This window comes from Cynocephalus volans, chromosome X (genome assembly GCF_027409185.1).
Source record: "Cynocephalus volans isolate mCynVol1 chromosome X, mCynVol1.pri, whole genome shotgun sequence".
NCBI classification, from domain to species: domain Eukaryota; kingdom Metazoa; phylum Chordata; class Mammalia; order Dermoptera; family Cynocephalidae; genus Cynocephalus; species Cynocephalus volans.
In genome coordinates, this window is record NC_084478.1 from 33858143 (window position 1) to 33882650 (window position 24508).

Sequence of the window (24508 nt, forward strand, 5' to 3'; positions counted from 1 at the left end):
TTTTTTTCTACCTCCTGTAAATTAGTTGAAAGAGGATTAAAGACTCACCAGAAATGTCTGCCACTGTGGAAACCAGGTATCAAGAATCATAAATGTGTGAACTCTTGCTCTCAGGTGGCTAGTTAAAAGCTTCTGGCCACCTCTGGTCCCACCGCGGGGAGGGCTCCCTGCATTAAATCAAAAGTCATTTGTATTTCTCTGTCTATTTGTCCTATGTCCTGGTGAACATAAATCTGGAACTTTTCTAGACAAGATAAATCATACCTTTTGCAAATGTAGTAATTGTCTCCAACTTCCCAGTGAAAGAGCAAAGTATAGAAAGCAAACAAACTGGGGAGAATTAAAGGGTCATCAAATTAGGATGAAAAACTGGAGAAATACACACGAGTATATTTGAGGTAATGACTTATTTGCATCCACTAAGTCAGAATTTTCCAAGCTCCCTCATCTGTTCCTTTTGTCATCTTTGGACTGATACTAGGGAAAAATTTACTTGTTACATTTGAATAAGATGAAGTATATGAAGAAATGCAGAATAAAAATAGAAAATCAAAATTAAGGAATGTAGACAAGCCAAGTAAGTGGGGAAAAAACGATGTCAAATAATTGGAAAGAGTAACTGGAAAGTGCACTCTACACCAGAAGACTTATAAAAACAGAGGCCCTTTAAGAGGACATTCGTTTAAAACCAAAAGTTTTTTCGGTAAGTTTATTATAAAAAATAGTTGTCAGAACTCTTGATTTAAACTGAATATCCAGCATTAATACACAGGGTGAAATACTTTCAATGTATGTGAGGAAAGCCACAGAAAGGTTACAAAAATCAGGTATTTCATATTTATTTTTAGGTTCACTAACTTAAAAAGATTTATCCTCCTGTTTAAGCTGTTGTATAATTAAGGTATCTGAGTAAAAAGAATTTGTCCCTAAAGCTGAAGTAGAATGTAGGAAGCAAAACCAGAGATTTTTCAGCTATTCTTTTAAAAAAATACAAATTTCTGAAAGCATTATCTAGTCCTTCAATAGATCATCAAGAAGCTACCGTAGGTGAGGTGCTATGGGGGGGGGGGGGTTAGAGACAGATAGTTTCTTTCCACACGAGTTTATAACTGGCTAATGATAATCCAAGGAAGCTAAAATAAAATGCTTTCTGAAATTTGGTTACCTTAGACCATGCCTGGTGGTTGAGTTTTCCAGATAATGCAGAGTTGACCAATGTAAGCATCAAGGCCTTTTATTATAAAATACTGAATAGTAGGGACACTGAGCATAATTTCAGCCTTTTTTAATTATGCAGAATCATAAGATGAACCCATGGGAGTGCAAAATACAGCCAGACTCTCAGCGCTGACCAAGTATCAAACTATTTGATCTTGCATCCCAGCCTCGGGCTGTTCTGCTTGATCATTATCGGCATCATTAGTGGTTGCTATTTAATGAGCCCCCTTTTCTAAGCTCTAATAATGTGTTAATGTCAAACGTTAAGCACATTTTAATCCTCACCAAACCTCTCTGAAGTAGGTACCGCTCTTATTGTATAGATGGTTACACTGAGGTTTAGAAGTGTAAAGAAACGTGCCCGTGCTCGTGAAGCTCGTGAGTGCTCCAGTCAAGATTCAAACCCAAGTCCCACTCCAGCATCTGATTTCATTACTGTCCTCCATGACTACAGTTCTTTATCTGAATTCTGAAGTCCAAAAAGCTCTAAAAGTTGAGTTTCTTTTTCATACTTTTGGAGCCAAAACTTATTTCGTGGTAAAACCTGAACTGACTTGAGATGATAGTCTTTATCCTACCTGTTGTAAATATTCGTATATTTCACTGCAGCTATGTCTCTATAATATTGCATATTACACAATGTATTGGTATGTACTCCTTTTTACCTTCCTAAAAGTGAAAAACCTTTAAATTCTGAAACCTTCTGGCCCCGTGGGTTTCAGAGAAGAGACGTGGACCTGACACTGACTGTGTTGTGCCTGCTGGCCAGCTGTCACTACTCAGGGCCGTCCCTCTTCGCCCTTCCCCACACTTCCAATCTGCTGCTCCTGATAGGCTGTGGACTTGGAAATTGAAGTATGTAAACTTTCACTACCCTAAAAAACTAAGATAATTTTTTAAAATCATGAGTTCATACTAATACTCCCAGTTCCAATTCAGCATCACAGGGTTCTTACACTTCTTTCCTATCCTAGAACTTGCTTCTTCCTGTTAGAGAAAAAATTACTCATGATACTTTTTAAGGATGGTAAGGAAGACTTTATTCAAGAGGGACCACTGCAATGGGCGTCTTGCAGTAGGGGAGAGATTGGCCTCACCTCTGAATGCAACAAGGGCAAGTGGAGATTGATAGCCAAGGAGCAGGGTGGAGTTCAGTGGGTGGAAAATTACTAAGAGGAAACATCAAGGCCAGAGGGATTCTTGCTAGAGAAAATCAGCTGGAGTCTTGTTGAAAGGCAGGTCAGAGTGATAAGATATCAGAAGGGTAGTGGAGGAGGAATTTGATCAGATATTGAAAGGCAGTCCAGGGTGATAAGTATCAGAGGGTGATACTATCAGAGGGTAGTAGAGGAGGAATTCGATAAGATATTGAGGGTGATCAGATAACAAGGGTAGGGGGTTTCCACTAAGATGACTCAGCAGAATTTTTGCTAAAACTGGACTAAGCAGGTCAAAATGGAGTCAAGTCCAGGGTCAGGGCCTAGTCAATAAGAGGACTCAGAGGAGCTAGACTCAAGTTTGGTCAAGGAGACAGTCTTTGTCATCCCACAGTGAAAAAATTTCTTTAAAAAAATTTTCTTTCTGTTTAGCCAGGATGCAAAGTATTTCTCCTGGTATGTGAAAATCTGAATTTATATTTTAACTTAGATAGTAAGTCCTTCATTTTATAATGAGATTCAGTATGATAAACAGCACTTTTAGTGCATTTAAAATTAAAATTATCTTTATACAGAACTTTTTAGGAATGATATATATTATTTGTTTTTTTATTATTTATTTATTTATTTATTTATTTATTTACTTTTCTTATTTATTTATTTATTTAAAGTTTTATTTTGTCGATATACATTGTGGCTGATTATTGCTCCCCATCACCAAAACCTCCCTCCCTTCTCCCTCTCCCCCTCCCCCCCAACAATGTCCTTTCTGTTTGCTTGTCGTATCAACTTCAAGTAGTTGTGGTTGTTAATGATATATATTATTTGAAGCAAAACAACCAGAATCATTTTAAATGTTAATCGTCTAAGGCCAAATGAATGTGTATGGAGTAGATGTTGGCAGGTCATTGCTGGGGCATTCCAACCATTCCCCCTTATTTGGAGTGGGTATTTGGAGATTAATGTACTTATCATAGTGAAAGTGCTAAGGGGAAAAGTATATGACAGAATCATCGATTAAAGATTTACCAAAGGCCTTTGATATACATTTGGCCCTTTGTATCCATGGGTTCTGCATCAGCGATTCAACCAACTGTGTATAGAAAGTAATAACAATACAATAAAAAATAATACAAATTTAGAAATACAGAATAACTATTTACATAGCATTTACATTGTATTAGGTATTATAAGTAACTAGAGATGATTTAAAGTATACAGGAGGATGTGCATAGGTTATATGCAAATATTATGCTATTTTATATCAGGAACTTGAGCATCCATGGACTTTAGTATCCACAGGGGGTCCAAGGCACTTAGAATGAGGGAAATGAGGAATGGATTGTTTAAGACCTTAATATTTTAACTTTTTTTGAAAATGGAGAACGGGGTCAGGGGTCAGTGGGGAAGAAATGTTCTGCAGATGATTTTCAGGAGGGAGTTCTTTTATTTCAAGTTTTCTTTGGTAGGGAAAGAAAGGAATAAACCAGAATGTGACTGGAAGTGTTAGAAAATCAGATTTACTTCTAAACTCTAATTTGTTGCCTTTATCACATGTGGAATTATAAGGAGAACTTGGAGGAGAAAATTGTGGGATGAGCTCTGCTTCCCCCTCTCTGGCCCTGACCCTGGTGTTGCCCATTTCAGAACAGCCTGCAGGGAATGTGGCGCATCAGGGAGATGTGAGGGAGGGGGATGGACCCATAAGTATCATGGAGAGCAAGAGGAGGACCAGCGTTTATTGAATACTTGCTCTGTGTCAGGCTCCATACATGTTCGCTCATTTAATCTTTACGAAAGCTAAAGTTTCATCCCCATTTTACAGATGAAGGCAGCTGAGACTCAGAGAAGTGAAGCTTATTGAAAATTTCATGACTCCAAAATGGAGGAGCCGGGCCTAGAGGGTATTTCTGTCCCCAAAGCTCATGTCCTTTTTATTATAGGGCATCCCCCAACCATCATCGAGTTTACAGCAGCGCTGGGGGTTGCAGGCAAGACCAATCCTAGAGCTACTTTGGCTACGTGGCAGGAAGGGAAGGGGCTTGGGTTTCCTCTTCCAGGGAGCCAGCTACCTTTTTTCTCCTTGTGTCCTGTTTATGTAAGTTTTGTACACAACCAGCTCAGGGCAACCTCCAGAAGACTTCCTAACTTCCTTCTTTACAGTCAACACTGTGCCTTACCCTCTCAGATGTGCCATAGTAGATCACTCGGCCTCTGAACGCACCCCTGAGTTGGTTTCTCTGGCACATACAAGCCCTGTGTCAAGGTCAGAGCCCCTCCTCTGGAATCGCAGAGCCTCTGGAGTTTGTGGCTACTTTCCAGAGTTCCAGAACTCTGGTCCCTGAAGAAACACATTTGAAGAAAATCTTGGAAAACAGTTGGCACATGGGAGACCAATATTTGTGGAATGAATGGACCTGTTTCCTCCTAGAAACCCCTATGAACAGGAGTGGATTTACATGTTTTGGTACTTTTGTACTTGGTACTTTTCCCACGGTGCTTATGTGAAAACAAATTCAGATTATATCCCAGGTCACTTTTATATTGCTGCTGGTAACACTAGGAACATATTTATGTTAAGAAAAAAATGGCTTTCAAGGTTGCCTCTTGGAATAAATGTTCATTTTCTCTTCTAATTAGGTTATTTTCTTAAACTTGCTATTTCAGAGGATAAAAATTTAACTGGAGACTGCAGGATTATTTAATTTTCTCTTCCCAACCAGTAGTAAGTAACCGTGCTACCACAAGAGCACTTCATTTCTCCTTCTGTTAGATTGTGAAATCACAGAACGTTTTTCGTCTCTTAATAGGGAGAGACAATGCATGTGAGAAAACTTCATATATGTTTCTCCGAAAGGAACTTCCTGTGCGACTGGCTAACACAATGAGAGAAGTTAATCTTCTGCCGGATAATTTACTTAACCGCCCTTCAGTGGGATTGGTTCAGAGCTGGTAAGTAAATAATGTGGCTTAAAATGGATCTTTCCACAATGCTCTGAATATTTGGCACTGGAACCATTCTCTATAAAAGTGCACATACTGCCTGTCTGGGAATGAATCATTAGGGATAGCTGAGTTTTCCATGTAATTAAGTTTTTTGTTTTGAACTGTTCAATTTTAAAATTGTTTTAATGAAAATGCTTGTAAACTGTATTAGAGACTTTCCTGACATTTCAGATTTTATTTTTCTGCTCATACATGTGATTGCTTATTGGAAAAAAATAGGAAGGCAGAGAACAACATAAAGGAATTTTTGTTGCAGTGGGATAGGAGGCGTGCCACTTTTATCAAGTGTCAGCCTTGCTCCTTTTGTTTTCCTTTTGAAGAAGTTCCTTGAAGGCAGTACTTCTCATAGAACCAAGGAAGTCATTTGAAGGGAATCTCAGATTGGAAAAACATCAGCTCCCTACTGTTCTTCATCTGCCCTATGAAAAGTATGAACAATCTTGAGAGAGTACGGGACAACTTAAAGTGAAATCAGTTGTAGCTCTGATGCTTAAAGCATATGTTATGTAGTTGAGGAAGTTGAATTTGTGGTGGAACTATCCACTAGGTAAGCAGGGTGAGATCAGTGACTGGTAGGATGTAACAGCAGGTGGTGTGTTTTTAGAAAGGGATTTGTATATATTCAAGAAACGTTTGCAGGCCTACTGTGTCATAAAAGCAAGGTAGAAGTCACTGTGGAGAAAGCTGGAGGAATTCAGGAGGCCAGATGCCGTAAGCGCTCTCAAGTGAGCACAGTGCTGTGGGAGCACGGGAGGGGAGAGCTGCGGGCTGCGGTTTTACACTGCCCCTTTAGGGGTGCATGGAACTGACAGGTACGGGTGACAAGGAGAGCTTGCATTAGCGGGCTAGCGGAGGCCAGGCTACCAAAAGAGAATGGACGTTCAACCGTCATTCCTCAATAGTATTAATTATAATAAATTCTGAAGGCTAAAGATGAATTGTCTGAGAAATACTATATTGGGTGGTCTTAGAGGTACAGAGTCCAGTTCCTTTCCCAGACAAGCAGCAGCTCCTCACTGTTTGAAGCGCAGGGTCTTTGGAACGCAGGAGAGATCAGAGAGAAAGTAACCATGGCTTTGATATCAAAGTCAGTTGCATTCTCCTCTAGGTTCATAGCTTGTTTCAGAAGAAGCAGCAAGTACTTATTTGCACAAAACTTATTTATTGCTCTAAGACCATCATTAGAGATGTTCCAGCAGGAAGCTTGGGGCCCTCTGTGGTGGGGATTCCAGGTAGGCAAGATCAGTCCTCTGATTATGGTGGTGGTGACAGTCGAACATTTACTATTGCTTTTGTAAAAGTTACTTCAGGGGCTTTAAAGTGAATTGCAGTCTTTGCAGTGTTTTCCAGCACCAACAGCCAGCTCTGTGATTTTTCAGACATCAATTGGGCGTTCAACAAACTAACTACAAGAAGTTAGATAGTGCATACCCCACAGCTTTAGGACTCAGCCCCACACGACTGACCCCCACTTCACATGCTAATCACAAGTTCTGGGTTGCCTGTGCAGTTAGTGCCTGAAGTGGGGTGCAGTCTTGTGGGACTGACTGCCTGTAAATTTCGTTTCCATGACCCTCTTCTCAGGCTTGATAATTTGCTAGAACAGCTCACAGAACTCAGGAAGGCACTTTACTTAGGATTACAGGTGTATCATGAAGGATACAACTCAGAAAGAGTCAGATGGGAGAGTTGCATAGGGCGAGGTATGGGGAGGGTATGGTACGGGGGGATGTGGGGTTTCCAGCTTCCATGCCCTCTGTGAGTATACCACCCTCCTGGCACTTCCATGTGTTCACCAAACCAGAAGCTCTCTGAATCTTGTTGTTCAGTTTTTATAGAGCTCAATGTTCAGCTCCAGCTCCCTGCTCTCCCCAGAGGTTGCGGGTGGGGCTGAAAGTTCCAGCTCTCCAAACACTTGGTCATTCTGGTGACCAGCTCCATCTTGATGCCATCTAGGGGACCCACTAGAAGTCACCATATTAGCATAAACTCAGGTGTGATCAAAAGGGGCTTATTAAGAATAACAAAAGACACTCCTATCATTCTGGAAATTCTAAGGTTCTTAGGAGCTCTGTGCCAGAAACCAGGCTCAAACATCAAATGTATTTTTTGTATTACACCACACTGGCTAAGAATAGACTCAAACAAATTGCCATGTCAACTCTTTTTTTGTCTCTTCACCTTGCCTCTTCCATGTTTGTTTCAAATACATGCATGCCATTTCTTCCTTTTTGTTTCTTTTACATTCTATTTTGAAGGGTTACAAGACTGGTAGAAAGAATTCCCAGATACCTTCATCCATATTCACTAATTGTTAACTTTTGGCCACATTTGTTCTGTCATTGTCATTGATATTCTCTCTCTCTCTCTCTATCACATATATGTATATGAGTATACACGTGTGCGTGTGTATATGTATGTATTTTGTATATATGTGTATACATATGGTACACAGACATACATAATGCACACACGTTATTTTTTTTCCTGAACCATTTGAGTTAAGGTAGACATCATGCCCCTTTGCCCCTAAATACTTTAGCATGTATCTCCTTGGAACAAATCTTAGAAAACCACAGTATGGACATCATATTTGGGAAATTTAACACCGATACAGTAATATTTTCTACTGTGTAGAACTTGTTCTCATTTCACTAACTTTCCTAATAGTGCTCTTTTTTTTAGCAGCGACCCCTCCTGATTTAGGAACTCAGTTCAGGATCGTGCACTGTGTTTTGTCATCATTTCCTTTTCATTTTCAAAGCTACTCTTGTGTCTAATGAATGGGCCGCAAACCCCACCACCATTCCCTAGTCACAGTGTGTTCTCCTTGCTCCCTTGGCTTTCAGCTAGGAGCCTCAGCATAATCTTTGACTCCTCTCCATTTATGGCTTTGCTCTTTAAAGAACTATCCCTTTCAGAAAGGATGGGATGCCTGCTGAAGGCCGCTTGTGTGTGGCAGGGCAGAGGGCATCACCGGGGCTGGCTGACTTTGACCTCTCGGGGTGTTTTGACCTGATGACTTTAACAATGTCTAATCCATAGCTTTATGTGCCCAGAGACTTTTTAAAAATATTGCCAGAGATGAACATACTTTAGTATCAGATGCATTGTCACAAAGTTCATGTGAAGCTAATGAATCAAATGCCATTTCAATTTATGTATTTACATGTGTAGCAGTCATTTATAGTTACTGGGGAGTGTCCTCATCCTCTGTCCAAAGCTGGAAAATAGGATTAGTGGTAATTAATTGTTAGAAATAATTAGAATAAAGGGATAATTCTTTCAGGACTCAAGAACCAAAGCAGAGATCACATACCTCTAATTGGAGTATCTGAATCCCCATCAGACCAGGCAGGTCCTGGGCGGATGTAGCTGCTACACTAATGTGCCTCTCTGAATCCCGTTTTTTTTCCCATGTTCTCCAGATCTAAATGTTAGACACATTATTTCTTATATTGGCCTTGATTGAGATACATAGTTCTTCTTAATCCAGAAGCTGTTTCTGAGGGCCTACAAGGCATTCCTTCTCCATTATGTGCTGATGAAATTAATTTAACTGAGAAGGAGCTTTACTTCTAGTTTCTAAGTTCTTGGCATGCACTTCAGTGCTTCTTAAAGCACACATGTGCTTCTTTAAATTTATATATACTTTTTTGGTAATAAAACTGTAGGCTTGGTGTATCAGTTAGGATGTTTGTTTGTAAGTAACATGAAATGCAACTGAACCTAGCTTGTAGTAACTGGAAGGTCCAGCCATAGGATGAGCTTTTGGTCTTGGTTTGATTCAGAGATTCATGAGGCTGTGAAGCCTTCATTTGCAGTCTGGATTCCCTCCCAGTGGAACAATAGCTGTAGCACTTCCAGGCTTCACATCCATACAGCATACTGTACAAAAGCAGAGCAAGTTGATTTCTCTCCCAGAGTCCTCCAGCAAGTCTTCTCTCTTATTTTTACCGGCCTGAATTGAGGCAGTATGCCCATTCCTCAGCCAATCGCTGTGTTTGTGGGGAATGCATGCAGTGATAGACTTAGACCTGGACTAGTGGATTTATTAATAATTAGTGACAAGAGAAATAGGATTACCCAGAGAAAAATGGGGCTACCCAGGAGCTTTGGAGGCATCAGCTTCCCCTGGAGCACTTGAGCTGCGTGGGGGGATGGGATGGAGACCGAAGTAAAAATTTGGAGTGCTCTTAGGAAGAGGAAAAGGAGGAATGGATCTTGGGTAAGCACCTAACACAGTACCTCTTCTTTTTTAGGTATATGCAGAGTTTCGTTGAACTTCTAGAATATGAAAATAAGAGCCCTGAGGATCCACAGGTGTTGAATAAGTAAGTATGGTACCATTTACCTGAAAGTAAAAATATCAAGGTAAAAAATGTTTGAGTAAATCAAACTCATGTTATTAACACCCAAGAAGTATAATTTGGACAAAAGCATTGTTTTCTTAATGGGTAATGACTCGACATTGCATCTTTTTAAATTTGAGTTAAGAATTTAACATAATACAGAAGGAATAATGACACTTCAAATTATGCTTCATGACCTAATTCTAAAACACTTACTCAAGGTGAACTGGGCACTCACTATAAATATTGCAGTAAATGTTCCATCTAGTGGTAGTTTTAAGAATGCAGTGGGCTCTGTATGTACTTGAATTTGTCTACTCAATCCTTTACTTTTTTTTTTTAAATTGTGAGTGGAATATTACATTTGAGCTCAGAAAAACTATAATGGTTTTATTTTGGAGAAGCATAAAAAAGTGTGCTTTTTATATAACAACCTGAATTCTGTTGCTGCTTTTATGCACAAAGACTGCTAAATTCTCAGGCTAATGGAAAATATTCCTATTTTTTATTTTTATTTAGCCAAGAAACACTAACCCTAGCTGTGAGTGTAGTTTTTTCCCCCAAGAGAAATTAAGTTTCCCCTTCACATTGATTTTCTCCTGTTTCATGTATGCACGACTGAATGCATATGGCAGGCCTGTTGTGCTGAGGAATTTCTTTCTAGGTATAACCTAGTCACGTAGTTGTGAGACTGAACACCTGACATATAGGTGCTCCGTAAAAAGAACTAGGGAAACACCATGTTATCCAAGCCACCTTAGGAGGTATTTAACCCAGTCCTCTGAATTTACAGAGAAGGAAGCTGAGGTCAGAGATATGAAGTGACTTGCCCAAGATTATACCAGTTTGTAGCAGAGCTGGACTTATAAGTCATGTTGCCTTTTCCCTAGCACACTGTTTTTTACAATGTGCCATACTGCCAGGGTTGTCAGTTTGAGCCATGAGTAGCTAGCTCAAGTTTAGTTGTAAATTAAAATATAAAGGAGATTTTAAAAAGCCTTGGCCTGTTTTATACTTTGCTAAGTATTTTATCTTATGGTTCTGTGGAACGTGGAAAGGGAAGCATTAGGTTAGAGCCCCAGATGCAGTGTTTTCCTTGAGATAAGCCACTATCATTATTAAAGGTATTGATAGTAAATGAATCTAAAACCAGGAGCTTTGTTTTCTCAAAAGTTATTAGCTGGTGAAAGTTTCTTTGGCTGAAATCCTAAAAATTATGACTGACCTCTCTAGCTCCAAATTTAAGACATAGATTTGTGGATGTACACGATATTAAATTTCTGCTGTGTTTTTCCTGGAATCCTGTTTCAGTTTCTGGAACAGGTAAGTTATTAGTCAGATGCAATTTATGGACATGAGCCTGCTTTGTAAACTGCCACCGCTGAATCCAGTAGGTGCCAGATCATCGTGCTAATAGCTCCCACTCAGTGGGTTTTGCTAACTTGCCCAGGTTCACGTGGATAGTTAGGATAGTTGCAATTTGAGAAGCCTGATGTTCTTCATGAAGGAAGGAGTGAAAGGTGAGTATCATGGTAGCAGCCTTTTCTGTTCAGCAAGAGGTTATATGGGATCACCAGCGGGGAAATCATTCCAGTAAAGTGATAGTAGTTTAGAGGACAAGCACGTTGATCATAATGATAGAGTTTAGAAGAACCTGGAGGTATTCTGAGAATTGAATCATTGAGGTAAGTCTCTTCTCTTCAGATAAGTGGAGGCACTTCTCTACTATAATGAATTGTTTTACTGTAGTAATATTTAGTTTATAAATGCATTGGAAAGAGAATTATGTAAAGGACAAATTGTTCATTATAAAATTTCTTGTGGATAATTATGGCCTTCTAATTTCAGAGTTGATTTATTCATCTTAATTATCATTGCATGTATATATTTGTTACAGAAATATTTCATCATTGAGAAAAATAAGACTATTCAGATGAGTAAAAAGAAAGTCACACTGAATTTCCACTAACAGAGAACAACCACTGTTAACATTTTTCTTCTGTTCATACTTTTTCCTAGGCATGCATAGTTTTATATGCGTAAAATATTTTTTATAAGAATAACAGTGTCTACATTATTAGATCTACGTCATTGTTAACACGAGGGTACTTCAAAAAATTCATAGAAAGATTCATATTATCTTTTAATTGTATTTTTCCATAAACTTTTTGAAGTACCGTGGTAGTCTCATAATATTCATATTAACAGTCCATCTAGGGAAAGGTCATACAATTTGACCTCCTGTCATTGGATTTTAGACTGGTTTGTAGTTTTCTTGCTACTACAAACAGTACTGTAAAGAACAGCTTTTAAATATAGCCGCTCACCTTGTCCAGTTATTTTCTTAGGATCAGTTCCTGTAAATAGAATTATTTTCTTCAGTCTTTTGATATATGTTGTTAAATTGCCCTAGAAATGCATCTGTTAAGTTCCCACAGCCTAGCTGACACTCGTTATTCTTTGCCCATCTGATAAGTGGAGAATAGGATCACATTATTTTAATTTGCTTTTCTTATTTTTGAGGGTGAAATTATTGGCATTTGGGTTTCTTTTTGGTAAATTTTCCATTGATATCAGATCCTTTGCCTCGTTTTCTGTTACGGTGCTCCTCTTTTCCTTTATTATGGATAATAACTCTTGCAAATATGTTTTTCCCAGTTTCCCAGTTATTTGACTTTATTTATAATATTTGTAAATGTAAGCATATTTATAATGCATGTCCTTATAGAATTGCTGAAATTCTACATAGTCATGTCACTTGTTTCTTCATATCGTTTGTTTCTGCCTTTGGTGTTAAGCTTAGAACAGCCTTCCTCACCCCAAGGCTATATACTTATTCACCTGGTTTTCTTTTATCGTTTCTACGACTTCACCCTTTTACATTTTTAATCTGTTTTTTGGCTTAAGGCTTGAAATTGGGATACGACTTAAATTGTTAGCCTGGTGTCCCAATTAATTTGATTATTTATTTGGTTATTTCCCTACTGACTTGCAATGTCAGTTTCTCAATGAGCTAAATTTTGATACATACATACTCACTCACTGTTGAGTCTGGTTCCAAACTTTTTATCTCATTCCTTGACTGACTTATCTTTCTATTCTTAGTTACCATTTCTTAATATATTTTCCCCTATGCATCTTTACAATAATATGACAGAACATTTGAATAAGTTTATTTTAATTGCCTTTGTTCAAGCTACATTTCATCACTATATTTTACTGCTGTGAGAAATTTATTTCAATATTTTACTCTTAAAAAGTTTGACATTATTTCTTTATTCATGGAAGCTATTGCTTTGAGACTCCATTAATAAATCCTTGGAGATTTGGGGGGATTGTCTTCATGTTGTCAGAAGAAATATTGATATATTCTGTAATTCTATATTCAGCAAACATTTATAGAACCTGTATTATATGTAATCACTTATCCAAAAAGCCAGTGGATTTCTAAAAAAGGTATTTGAGCACTTTTTTTCTTTACTACTGTAGAAACTTTTTCTTTTTGCATCTCTGAAGGAAGAGTTTCTGTAGAAAGAAAGTTTCAAGCAAAATCTTGGGTAATACCTATAGTTTAGTTTCTTGTGAGTACTTCCTTGTATTACGTGATGAGAATAATGTCTCTGCCTATAAAAATACCAGCAGGTAACTAGTCTGGGGGCGGAGCTGGGAAGTTGTGCATCAGCCCATGAGATATGGAGAGTGACCAGGTTTTGTTTCCGCCCCCCACAGCTTTCTACAAGTTCTGGTTAAAGTCAGAAATAGACACAATGATGTGGTTCCTACCATGGCACAAGGAGTGATTGAATACAAGGAGAAGTTCGGGTTTGATCCCTTCATTAGCAGTAACATCCAATATTTTCTGGATCGGTTTTACACCAACCGCATCTCTTTCCGTATGCTTATTAACCAGCACAGTAAGTTGAATTTTATTGGTCTGGTTTTGAAAAGGTAACAGAGTGATTTCTCCCATATATTTTCCTGTTGCTTCACTTTTAAATTTGCTAACCTGCATTTTTGGCTGTAGAAATTTCATTTCTAGTTGTGTTTCCTAAGTGAATCCTATCTATTAAAAAGCTATTAATTAGTATTCTTGGTTAAAAGAAATCCTTGCGAGGCTTTTATGATGCTCATATTAGAGGCAGGACCACTGCTTGTCTTTTAAGCCTCTGCTGTTACATTCCTGGTGGGGACGAGGGACCCATTTTAATGTCAGCTGGGTATTCATCTCTGAATACTTTCATGTGTCTTAGAGTATATTCTATTCTTTATCCAGTATGTTATGTGTTTTCCTTTTTAGTTTTAAAATCATGGATACTGGGAACATTGAATTGGCATGCTGGCATTATGAACAATCAATCATTTATTTCACAGTGATCAGTGAAATCAGATTGAGATTGTCAGTTCATAATCCCGTACTGAGAGTTTCAGTCCACTCTAGGGTGATAAGCAGATAGAAAAAGAAAGCAACTAAAATTCTCTCCACACAAAAAACTTTTTGCTTATTTTCAGCATTGTCTCTGACTGATTTTCTAATTCTTAAGAAAGAGCATCCACATGTCTAGAGCGTAATTCATCCTCTTTGCTGATTCAGAAAATGGACAGAGCATATTTATTTTACTAATTTGATTGATTAGGATAAGTGAATGCTATACAACTATTAAATGTGGGTTTATTTGAAATGCGTATCTTTAAAAAACAGAAATGTATGACAATTTACAGAAAATTTACAGGAAAAAAGAACCTAAATACTTTCAGCTAAACTACTTAGATAACTCCAGTTTCTTTTTGATTTAAATAATGCATATACATATATATGTACATCTTTTTAGATTGTTAATTAAGCTTATATACCTCTATTTTTCTTCCACTTAATCATTTGGAACTTTATATAGTGGCCTAGTGCCTGTATTTTATCATTTTTTGTTATTAAAATCCCCCCTATTTTTATCTAGGCATTCTCCTTTAGTGGAATATAAGTTATACCCAATTTTTGCTTGATTTAAAAATAAGTACACCTATAAACATTTAGATTCAGATTGCTTTTTTTCTTTGGGGCTTCTTTTGGCTTTTATTCAGAAATAGAATTTTGCAAATCTTGTGTTTTGTGAAATTTTCTGAATGTGTTTTTTAAAATACATGATCAAATATTGTTTGTGTACACAGCGTTGAAAAACAATCTCCATGATGGAGGCATTTGAAACACTGCCGGGGAAGACACTCTGTAGGCCTGTCCAAATGGTACAGACTGTGGGTGGGCTGGCCGGTTAGCTCAGTTGGTTAGAGTGCAGCCTTGTAACACCAAGGTTGAGGATTTGCATCCCCATACTGGCCAGCCACCAAAAATAAAACTAAAAAAACTAACAACAACAACAACAAAAAGCAAATCAAATGGTACAGACTGTGTGTTGTAAATACTTACCAAATGTCAGAATAAATGTCTGTAGTATTACTGAGAAGGTAGGTAAACTTGGCTACAGATGAAAGTAAGTTCTTCATCCAAGTTACTGAGTTGGGGAGAAAGGGTTGGACACTCGGCATATTTCACTGTTTTAGGACCTGCTGACCACAACTGACATGTCTTAAAGCACATCCTTCTTCCTTCATTGGCCAGTATTATGTGTATTCCATTGCTCTAAGTCTCTGTGGGTGTTAAAATGATTCTCACAAATTACAGATCCTTTTAAAACTTACAAACCCCTATATTTCTCGGCTTGACCATCCCAGCCTTCTGTGTTTTAATCACCTCCCTTCTTTCTTGTGTTTGCTTAGCACTTCTGTTTGGTGGTGACACTAATCCTGCTCATCCTAAACACATAGGAAGTATTGATCCCGCCTGTAATGTGGCTGATGTGGTGAAAGGTAAGGAGACTAATGGAATGTTCTCGATTGTAGTTCAAATAGGATTGTGGTTTATTTGAGGCAGCTTGGCCATAGGGTCACGTTGCTGTGTTTGGTGCTGATTCATCAGGCCACTCTGGGCCCAGGCCACTTGATCCAAATATGAAATGTTCTTTCTAGGCAGTTCAAGAAAAGTTGCATAATTTGTAACGCTCAAAATGTGGGTTTCTACTTCATTGATTAGGGTTTTACTTGTAGTTCTGTCTTGAACAATAAACATTTAAGTAAGATTCTAAGTTTTGATTGCTACCGTTATCTGAAAGTTTCAGAGAATGCAAACCCTTGTTATAAAATGAAGCTGAATTCATATGTTTGTAAAAGTTAAACATCTTTCTATTGTGCACCCTGATTTTAGAATCTATGTGGCATGCGAGCTTCATGGGTGCATTGCACATTGAGCTAGACACTGTTCCGGTAGCCTCAGGGTAACACCAAGCCCTGTAGCCATAAGTACCCTGGTACCTGGGCACTTTGAATTTAAACAGCAGCTTTCATGACCACAGGTCTCCCTGGTCTTCATCAAGGATCTTTGTTGCTCTTCAGCAGCCATAGCTAAGGAAAACCTGTGCAATTTGTTTGCCTGGGGCATTCCTAAACCAAGGTTCAAGGACCCAGGCCTGTTGGTCTTAGCTCAGCCTAGTTGTCGAGTTGCCTCTGTGTAGTTAGAAAACATTTACCCACATTATTTCAGTTATAAGATGAATAGGCCCAGCCTTAGTTCCCTAAGAATCTTATGGGTTGCTCTCTGACAAGATAACCCTGTGGTTGATCATAACCTCTGCAGGTCTCCAGGGGCAGGGGGGAAAGGTCAGTCTTCTCATAACTTGTATCTTCATTAGGCCCTAGCCCAATGCCTTTTATGAATCAGAAAACCTGGGTCAAACAATTGACTGCCCTTGCGAGAAAAAGGCACAAATTCAGAAAGCGAAGGTGCATTATAATATATTGCATGTGTGTCTTTTCTCTTGCACCATAACCAATTTGAGGTCAGGGTTTGTGTCTTACACTTGTTTTGTAACTTGCATGGAACCTAGTGTAGTGCCTGTGTAGATGATCAATAAATATTCCTTGGCTTGATGAATTTTAAGCCATTTGATAATTTACTTAAAAAAAACAGTTTTATTGAGATATAATTCTCATATCATAAAATTCACCCATTTAAAGTGCATAGTTCGTTGGTTTTTAGTATATTCACAGGGTTGTGCAGCCATCATCACAATCCAATTTTAGAACATTTTCATCACCCTAAAAAGAAACCCTGTACCCATTAACAGTCACTCCCTAATACCCTTCCTGCCAGCTCTAGGCAACCACTAATCTACATTCTGTCTCTATATAGATTTTCCTATTCTGGACATATATGAACAAAATCATGTAATATGTGGTCTTCAGTGACTGGCTTCTTTCACTTAACATCATGTTTTCAAGGGTCATCCATGCTGTAGCATCTATTAGTATTTTATTCCTTTTTATGGCCAAAAACTATTTCATTGTATGGATATAACACTTTTTATTTATTTATCAGCTGATGGGCATTTGGGCTAGCTGGATGACCTTGGATATGTTATGTAACCTCTCTGGGCCTCAGTATCTTTTGGGGGGGAGGCAGCTGGCCATTGCAGGGATTGAATCCTGGACCTTTGTATTATCAGCACCACTCTCTAACCAGCTGGGCTAACTGGCCAGCCCTGGGCCTCAGTTTCTTCATCTGTAAAATGGTGCTATTGGTAATTTGCCTGTATCATGGGGTTAAGTGAGTTAATATATGTAGAGTCCCTAAAGCAGTGCTAGCACACAGTAAGGCTGTAGACAGGTTTACTAGCAGTAGTCCTTGGGTATCAGATAAGTCATTTGTCTTCTCACTTATGCCATAGATTATATAATAGGTTGGTGCCTTTACTTTCATCTCTGGCATAAATTTTAAAATATTTTTTAAAGTCATTTCAGATTTTTATAAGACAATTGAAAATTTGAACACGATATTTAAAACTAAGAAATAATGTTAATTTTTTAGGAGTGATATTTGTACTGTGGTTATGTTTTTTTTTTAAAGGAATCCTAGCTTTGGAGAGGTATTTAAAAATATTTTACACATGATATGAAATGACATGTGGGATTTGCTTCAAACTTATACAGAAAAAGGGGAGTGAAAAAGATTGGGCATATGTTGAAAATTGTTGAGGCTATTGATGGGCACATGGGGATTCATTATACCATGCTCTGTACTTTGATATATGTTTGGAATTCTTTATGATAAAGTATTAAAAACACTCATTTTTATCATCTCATTGTTTCTTCACAAATAAAATCTTACTAATTTTTAGGGAGATTTTAACTGAGAACCAGTACAGCTAGATAAGTGTATTAGTCCATTTCTGTTGCTTATAACTAAATACCTGGAACTGGGTATTTTGTAAGAAGACAAAATTTATTGCTTACAGTTTCAGAGGCTGGGAAGTCCAAAGTTCAGGGAACACGTCTGGTGATGGTCTTCTTTGGTGGTGGCTTTACAGCAATGCTGAGGTCTCACATAGCAGAAAATGGCAGAGCAGAGAGAGAGTTCCTCATGTACTCTCCTTTAAAGCCCTCAGAACCACGCCCCTGACCACCATTACTAATCCATTCACTACTGCATGGTCCTGCAATCTAATCACCTCTTCAAGGCCCCACCTTTCAATTACCGTAATAGGATTTCCCACCCTCAACAGTTACAGTGGGGATTAAGCTTCAAATAGATGAATTTTGGGGGACACAATTGATCCACAGCATTAGGAAACTTAAGGTGATTTTTTTTTGTTTTAAATTGGGAGAAGTCTCATATGAGTTGTTGATACTTTACAACCAGAATTTGTGTGGAAAAAACAATTGATTTAAAATTTTGTATCACACACCCCATATACATGCACTGCTGTTTACAAAAGACATTTATGAGAGATTATTGTAAAATGAGAGAGAACAAATAAAGCTTAATTTAACCTGTCCAAAAGAGAAAAAGAAAGAAACGGCTTTGGCCTTATATGAGAAGATTGGCAGAAGAATAAATTGTATATTCAAATGTGCATTTTAAGTTAATGTTTATAATAGTAATCACATTTTATGGTTTTCTGTTTTATCCCGTATTTTTGTTAATCATCCAACTCCTGTTCCCAGTTGAGACAGTTAAGAGGACTGATACCATATTACAAAAATAATAAAAGTGCTCATTGAAGAAAATTTAGAATATGTGGGAAAAGAGAGAATAAAATTTAATTTTCATAACCCAGTGAGAACATTGTTTTATACATTTGAACTCACTCCAGATTTACACATTGGCATACAACTGCAAATATTGTGAATAATCTTTGTCTTCATGAAATCCATAGTATTTGTGTATTTTTCCAACTCTAACACTAATGCCCATTACCCACAACCTTCCTGGATGAATTCAGTACCTGACAGTAGTAGCCTCTATTCTGCCCTCCGTGTCAGTGTTATTGGAGTCCTTCCTATGTCTAATCTGTGGCACTCATAATCTGTATATTTAAATGGTTTTTCCAGCCATGTGTATATAATCTTTATTCTTTAGTGGGGAGTTGACCTTAAATCAGTTACTTTTCTTACCATGGAAAAATGGGCTAGACAACCCAGAAGGAAACCTGAAGGTCTCTATTCTTCCTATACACTAAAGCAAATTTAAGGTGAGCTTTCTGCTTTATTTCCTATGGGTCCTACTCTTGATTTTCTGGATGTCATAATACCTAAGGCAGGAGCTCTTTCTAGCTCAAAATAAGACTGAGACAGAACAAACAAGGCAGAGAACACCAAAGGTCAAAAGACCTGAAAATTCTTCTGTGTCTTCTAGCTAAAAGGCATGGGAGACTCCATCCCCAAATACCTCAGGAACAATCAGGAAGTCTCAAGAGGCCCAGGCCTCACCAGCTCTTCTTCCCAATACTCCCTAGAGTTGCCAAGGAAAGGAAGAAACAGATGTCAGCTTCCTTTTACTCTGCGTGACGTCTTACTGCACCCTTCCTCTTCATAGAGTAGTTGCTATTTTTGCAGTGCTTTTTACCTTCTCCCATTATCCTCTGAGATTTCTCAGTGAATCTTCTAACTCAGCATCTCTATATCTATTATTTTTTCCTTCCTTTTGTTTTAAGAAGTTTGGTGTAGAGAAAGAAGAGGTTCTGGGTTTTAGTGACAGCTCTACTAATGATGTTCTCAGCTGTGAAGATCCTACATGGTTTCAACATAGTCAGATGTCCAGTCCAAATGACCTTGTGTGCGTGTGCCTATGCATGCATGTGTGTGTGTGTTTTACAGCCTTAACAAGCCTTAATGGACTAACACTGATCCCATACTTAGATCTCTTGAGACAGACTACAGAAAACTTTTATGTAAAAGGGCAGGGACAATATTTTTATTTTTGACTAGACAGTTGTATAAACATGTAAAAGTCAGGGCATCTTGCATAACATTACTTGAATGTGTAGAACCCTGAAGCATACCTCTTTGCTGCTTATTTAGCACGTTAATATCTACCTTTATACATCTGCAAATTATAGACTCTGGGTAGTGTATGCTAGAATTAGTGTTGTAAAGCAGGTCTATTATCTGTCAGGAGATGCCTTCCATTGTGACCCCTTTCCCTCCTTTCTTTGTAAGAAACCAGGAAATAAAATGGAAAATCCTGTGGTAAGATCATTTTAAAGGTACAAACTTAAATACTTGATACAAAAGTCAGCTCTCACAGCTATGTCAGCTTGCCTGGGTTATTCCTATCTGCTATTATTGCTTAGCATAGTAGTGTACAAATGGCATCCTGAGAGCAGGCATTATTCTGCTTCAGAAATAACGTCTTGTGCTCCTCGCTTTGGGCTCTTCAGGTTGCAAGAAACAGAGACCCACTCATGCTAACTCAAAAAACAGATAAACAGATGTATTAAAAGAACCTAGTACGTTCCGTGGTAATCTAAGGACAGGAAGCACTTTGCAGTTGGAGCTGTAGAAATAGGAATTGGGAAACAGAAAACCAGGCTGTTTTCTGTGTATCTTTGCAACTGGAGTTGCCAAGTCTTGGCCTGCTCCATTTACTCGTTTTTGTCTGTACACTGGCTAACTCAGCCACAGCTCATTTGGACGAATGTCGGGCACTCTAGGCCTTCCTAGATCATGACAACTCTCAGTGTACCCTTTTGGCATCTGCCCTGCCTGCTCATCTTGAGCATCTCCATTCAAATTCCCAAAAGATAAAAGATCAGTTGCCCTTACATTAGATGGTCTGCCCCTTCTTCCCCACTCTACTGTGGTTTGGAGGGTGGAGAAGGGTTTATCACTTAAGAAAACCCTGATAGTTCCCACTTGGGATGGGTTTGGGGTATGAAAGATGATGCCTTATTAGAATTGCTTTGAAGGGTTTCTAAACAGCAGCATATCAATTCTGGAAGTTGCTTTGTAAAGTAGCATGGTGATCATTGTGGTCTTTGTGAGCTTCCACCATGGTGTACCATGGTCAGGGCCAAAAAGTGCAGAAGGTGATGGTGTACCCCATCAACCTCATCTTCAGATACTTGCAAAATATATCCCAGATTCAGGTGTGGCTCTATGAGCAAGTGAATACGTTGATAGAGGATTGTACCATTGGTTTTGATGAGTGTATGAACCTAATATCAGGTGACGCAGAGGAGACTCATTCTAAAACAAAGTCAAGCAAACAACTGGGTTGGATAGTGCTAAAAGGAGATAATATTACTCTGCTACAAAGTGTCTCCAACTGGAAATGATCAAAGTGAGAAATTGTTGAGAAGGCAATAGTTTGTTTTTTTAGGTGTCCTTTGTAGGGAGTGTAGTTCTAAAACATTTTTTCATATTGTTTTAATTATCCTTATGTTATTACCAGATGACAATAAATGCTGTGGGATTGTTTTTATTAAAAAATTTTTAAAATGAAGAGCAGCATATCCATGACTTAGTAATGCTTTGTGATCATTTATGTTTATCTTGTTCTGTCTCTCTTTTTTTTTCTTTTTGGTAGTGGGTCAGTTCAGGGATCTGAACCTGCGACCTTAGTGTTACAAGGCTGTGCTCTAACCAGCTGAGCTAACTGGCCAGCCCTATCTTGTTCTGGCAATGGCTTCTTAACTTGAGTTTTATATTTTTCTATATTCTGTTAGACTCAACGTCAGGGGCCTTGGCACCTTCATTTTTATTTTTTCAACACTCACTCAATTTCATCCTTGTCCAGCCTCTTTCTGATATTTGTAAACAAATAATTGCATGTATTTAGGATGGAAGCTAATATTTGATAGCAAAATTGTATGGTGAAATTTTTTTTTTTTTTTTTTTTTTAAAGATGACCGGTAAGGGGATCTTAACCCTTGGCTTGGTGTTGTCAGCACCACGCTCTCCCGAGTGAGCCACGGGCTGGCCCCATATGGTGAATTTTGAATAGGGAAACCTTCTCATAAAACTAATAAAATAACTTCCATGATCTATTAAAATTTTCTGTGTGCTGTTTCTTAAAACCGATTCATGGCTAGGTTGTATCTTTCAGATAGTTGTGTGAATCTTCATCCTACTCTTTATGGCTTGGCTTTTTTTATTTTTAGTCTGTTTACAGTTTTTGTATTGGGTATGTTAGCCTGGGGAAATATGTATGTGCCACACCCACAGTTTTCTTAATTACTTTATGATCAACACCTTATTACTTTTGAAAACATATTCATGAAACAGTAAGTATCATTTATGTTCAGTGGTAATAATAATATTTTTCTAATATTTCCCTTTAAAGATTAAAGGTAAATACTGGCCCAAATATATTGCAAATAAAAGTAATTTGGTAATTATCTTTTTTGAAAAAAAGTTTTATTAGAAAGCTTCTTGTAAGTAGAACTTACTTTTTACTCTAGATGTAAAGGAAAATTACAAGCCAGTGGTTGAATTTTGGTTGTTATGGCAGTGACTTTTTTAAGCTTTTTCATTTTTATGTTAAATTATTTTACTTAAACAGAAGTGTATACGAGGGTACTTCAGAAAGTTTCTGGGAAAAAAGTTCATGGAAAGATTCATATTTTTCAATTCTACTTTTCCACGAACTCTTTGAAGTACCCTTATATGTACTATCATACACCCCGTACCCCACTGGGAGAGACAGAATTAGTGTGACCCAGCTTTGACTTTCCAGGCAAGTGGTCCCCAAATATAGCTTCTCTTCAGAATTAGGTTGTAAGTTTTGAAAATGTGGATTCCCAGGCCTCGACACAGAGCTGCTGCCTCAGAATCTCCAGGTGTTCATTTCATAATCTGTACTTTTTTAAAAAAAAACTTGGTAATGAATTCTACACACAGCCAGGTTTGGGAACCACTCTAAGCCTCTAGTTCCCTGTCTAACCAAAAAGAACACCTTCCGTCACGCAATTGATGGCATGTTGAGAACTTTATCATAGGCCAGAAGATGGTTACTTTTAACAAATGCTTTTAACTAAGTGTATATTGTGTCTAAGGCATTATGATGTGCTATGGGAATTTATAAAGATGCACATCAATGTAGATTTTACCATTAATGCCCCCAAAATGATTTTGGCTGGTTGATGTATATGGGTCCACATTGTGATGTTCTGAGTTTTTAAAGGATCATCATGTAATTCTTAATTATAGCATTGATACTATAATTTGTGGCGGTGTTTAAAAATTCTTATTCACATATGGTTTTAGGAGCCATACTGGGTCTTTGAGGTTCAAGTTGGCTGCTTCTATCTGTAGTCCACCATCTTCCACACATTACATTTGTATAGCACTTTTTCTTAACAATGCTATAATAATCATGCTACCGGGGGAGCTGATACCATGAGGAATTAGTTAGTGGGTTTAGGTCCCTTTCCTGTTTTATAGTGAATGCAAGAGCAATATTTAGACATCATATATATTTATACCTTGAGGAGTTCTTTTGTGGAGATGTATTGGCTTTGTATATAGATAATGAAGCATAGTTTTTAGATTGTGGCCTTGGAATTTCGGCTTTGTGCTGTCACGTCACTAGGTGGAGATGTAGCATTGTTTGGTGGTGCAGCCAAAGCAAAAGGAGTGAGTCTTGATTTCCCTTCTTTTTACAAAAGTACTTTAGAGATATTTAATGAGGATTATTATACCCTAGGAAAAAACTTGCAGTTTTAATATTATTCTAACTTTTAACTTCCTTTTTTAAGGGTTGAAATTCAATTCTACTCTAATGTCTATTTTCACACCGATCAATTCTTTTAAAATTTTTTTTCTCCTCTTACTGCCATTTCCTTTTGCTGTCCCTCATTATTTCATCTTGTCAGCATTATACTAATGTCTTTACCTTTGGTTCTCTATAGTGGCTTAATTCTAAAAGTTTGATAAAATGAGAATTTTTACTCTGAGGTCAAATAATATATAAAATTTTAATCTGGTAGCAATATGAAGTAAATGAACCAAAACTTGTAGTCTGAGCATACCCTAATCCTATCTTTGTGTTATTTTAGGTTAATAATGTCAAGTTTGAACATATTTAAGTTCTGTAGGGCTTATTTTTCCTCCTTCTTTCCTTTCCTTCCTTCCCTTTTTCTCTCACCTTTTGAACTTAAACAAGTATCTACTCTATCTATGCACCATTTGGGGAATATAAAAGAAGTATGAGCCTGTCTCCAAAGAGCTGATGCCCAGTTGAGAACACTGCAAATGCACCCATGAAGCATTTTAATATAATTTGAATATCTGATCTTTAGAAATTGTAAACATGGGCCGAACCTGTGGTGCACTCGGGAGAGTGCGGCGCTGGGAGCGCGGCTACACTCCCGCCACGGGTTCGGATCCTATATAGGAATGGCCGGTGCGCTAACTGGCTGAGTGCCGGTCACGAAAAAGACAAAAAAAAAA

General features: G+C 37.9%; 2 protein-coding genes across 2 annotated transcripts in view; both read left to right on the plus strand.

The window, feature by feature from the left end:
- Positions 1 to 24508, plus strand: part of PDK3 (pyruvate dehydrogenase kinase 3) — a 62167-nt gene that overhangs the window by 18070 nt on the left and 19589 nt on the right. Inside the window, exons 2-5 of the mRNA XM_063083592.1 lie at positions 5186 to 5327; positions 9644 to 9715; positions 13463 to 13647; positions 15503 to 15592. Of these exons, the coding sequence (XP_062939662.1) occupies positions 5186 to 5327; positions 9644 to 9715; positions 13463 to 13647; positions 15503 to 15592 (489 nt within the window). The remainder of the gene's footprint in view (positions 1 to 5185; positions 5328 to 9643; positions 9716 to 13462; positions 13648 to 15502; positions 15593 to 24508) is intronic.
- Positions 21109 to 21393, plus strand: LOC134367038 (small nuclear ribonucleoprotein E-like). The gene has a single exon (XM_063083678.1). The coding sequence runs from the start codon at positions 21109 to 21111 to the stop codon at positions 21391 to 21393; it is 285 nt and encodes a 94-aa protein (XP_062939748.1).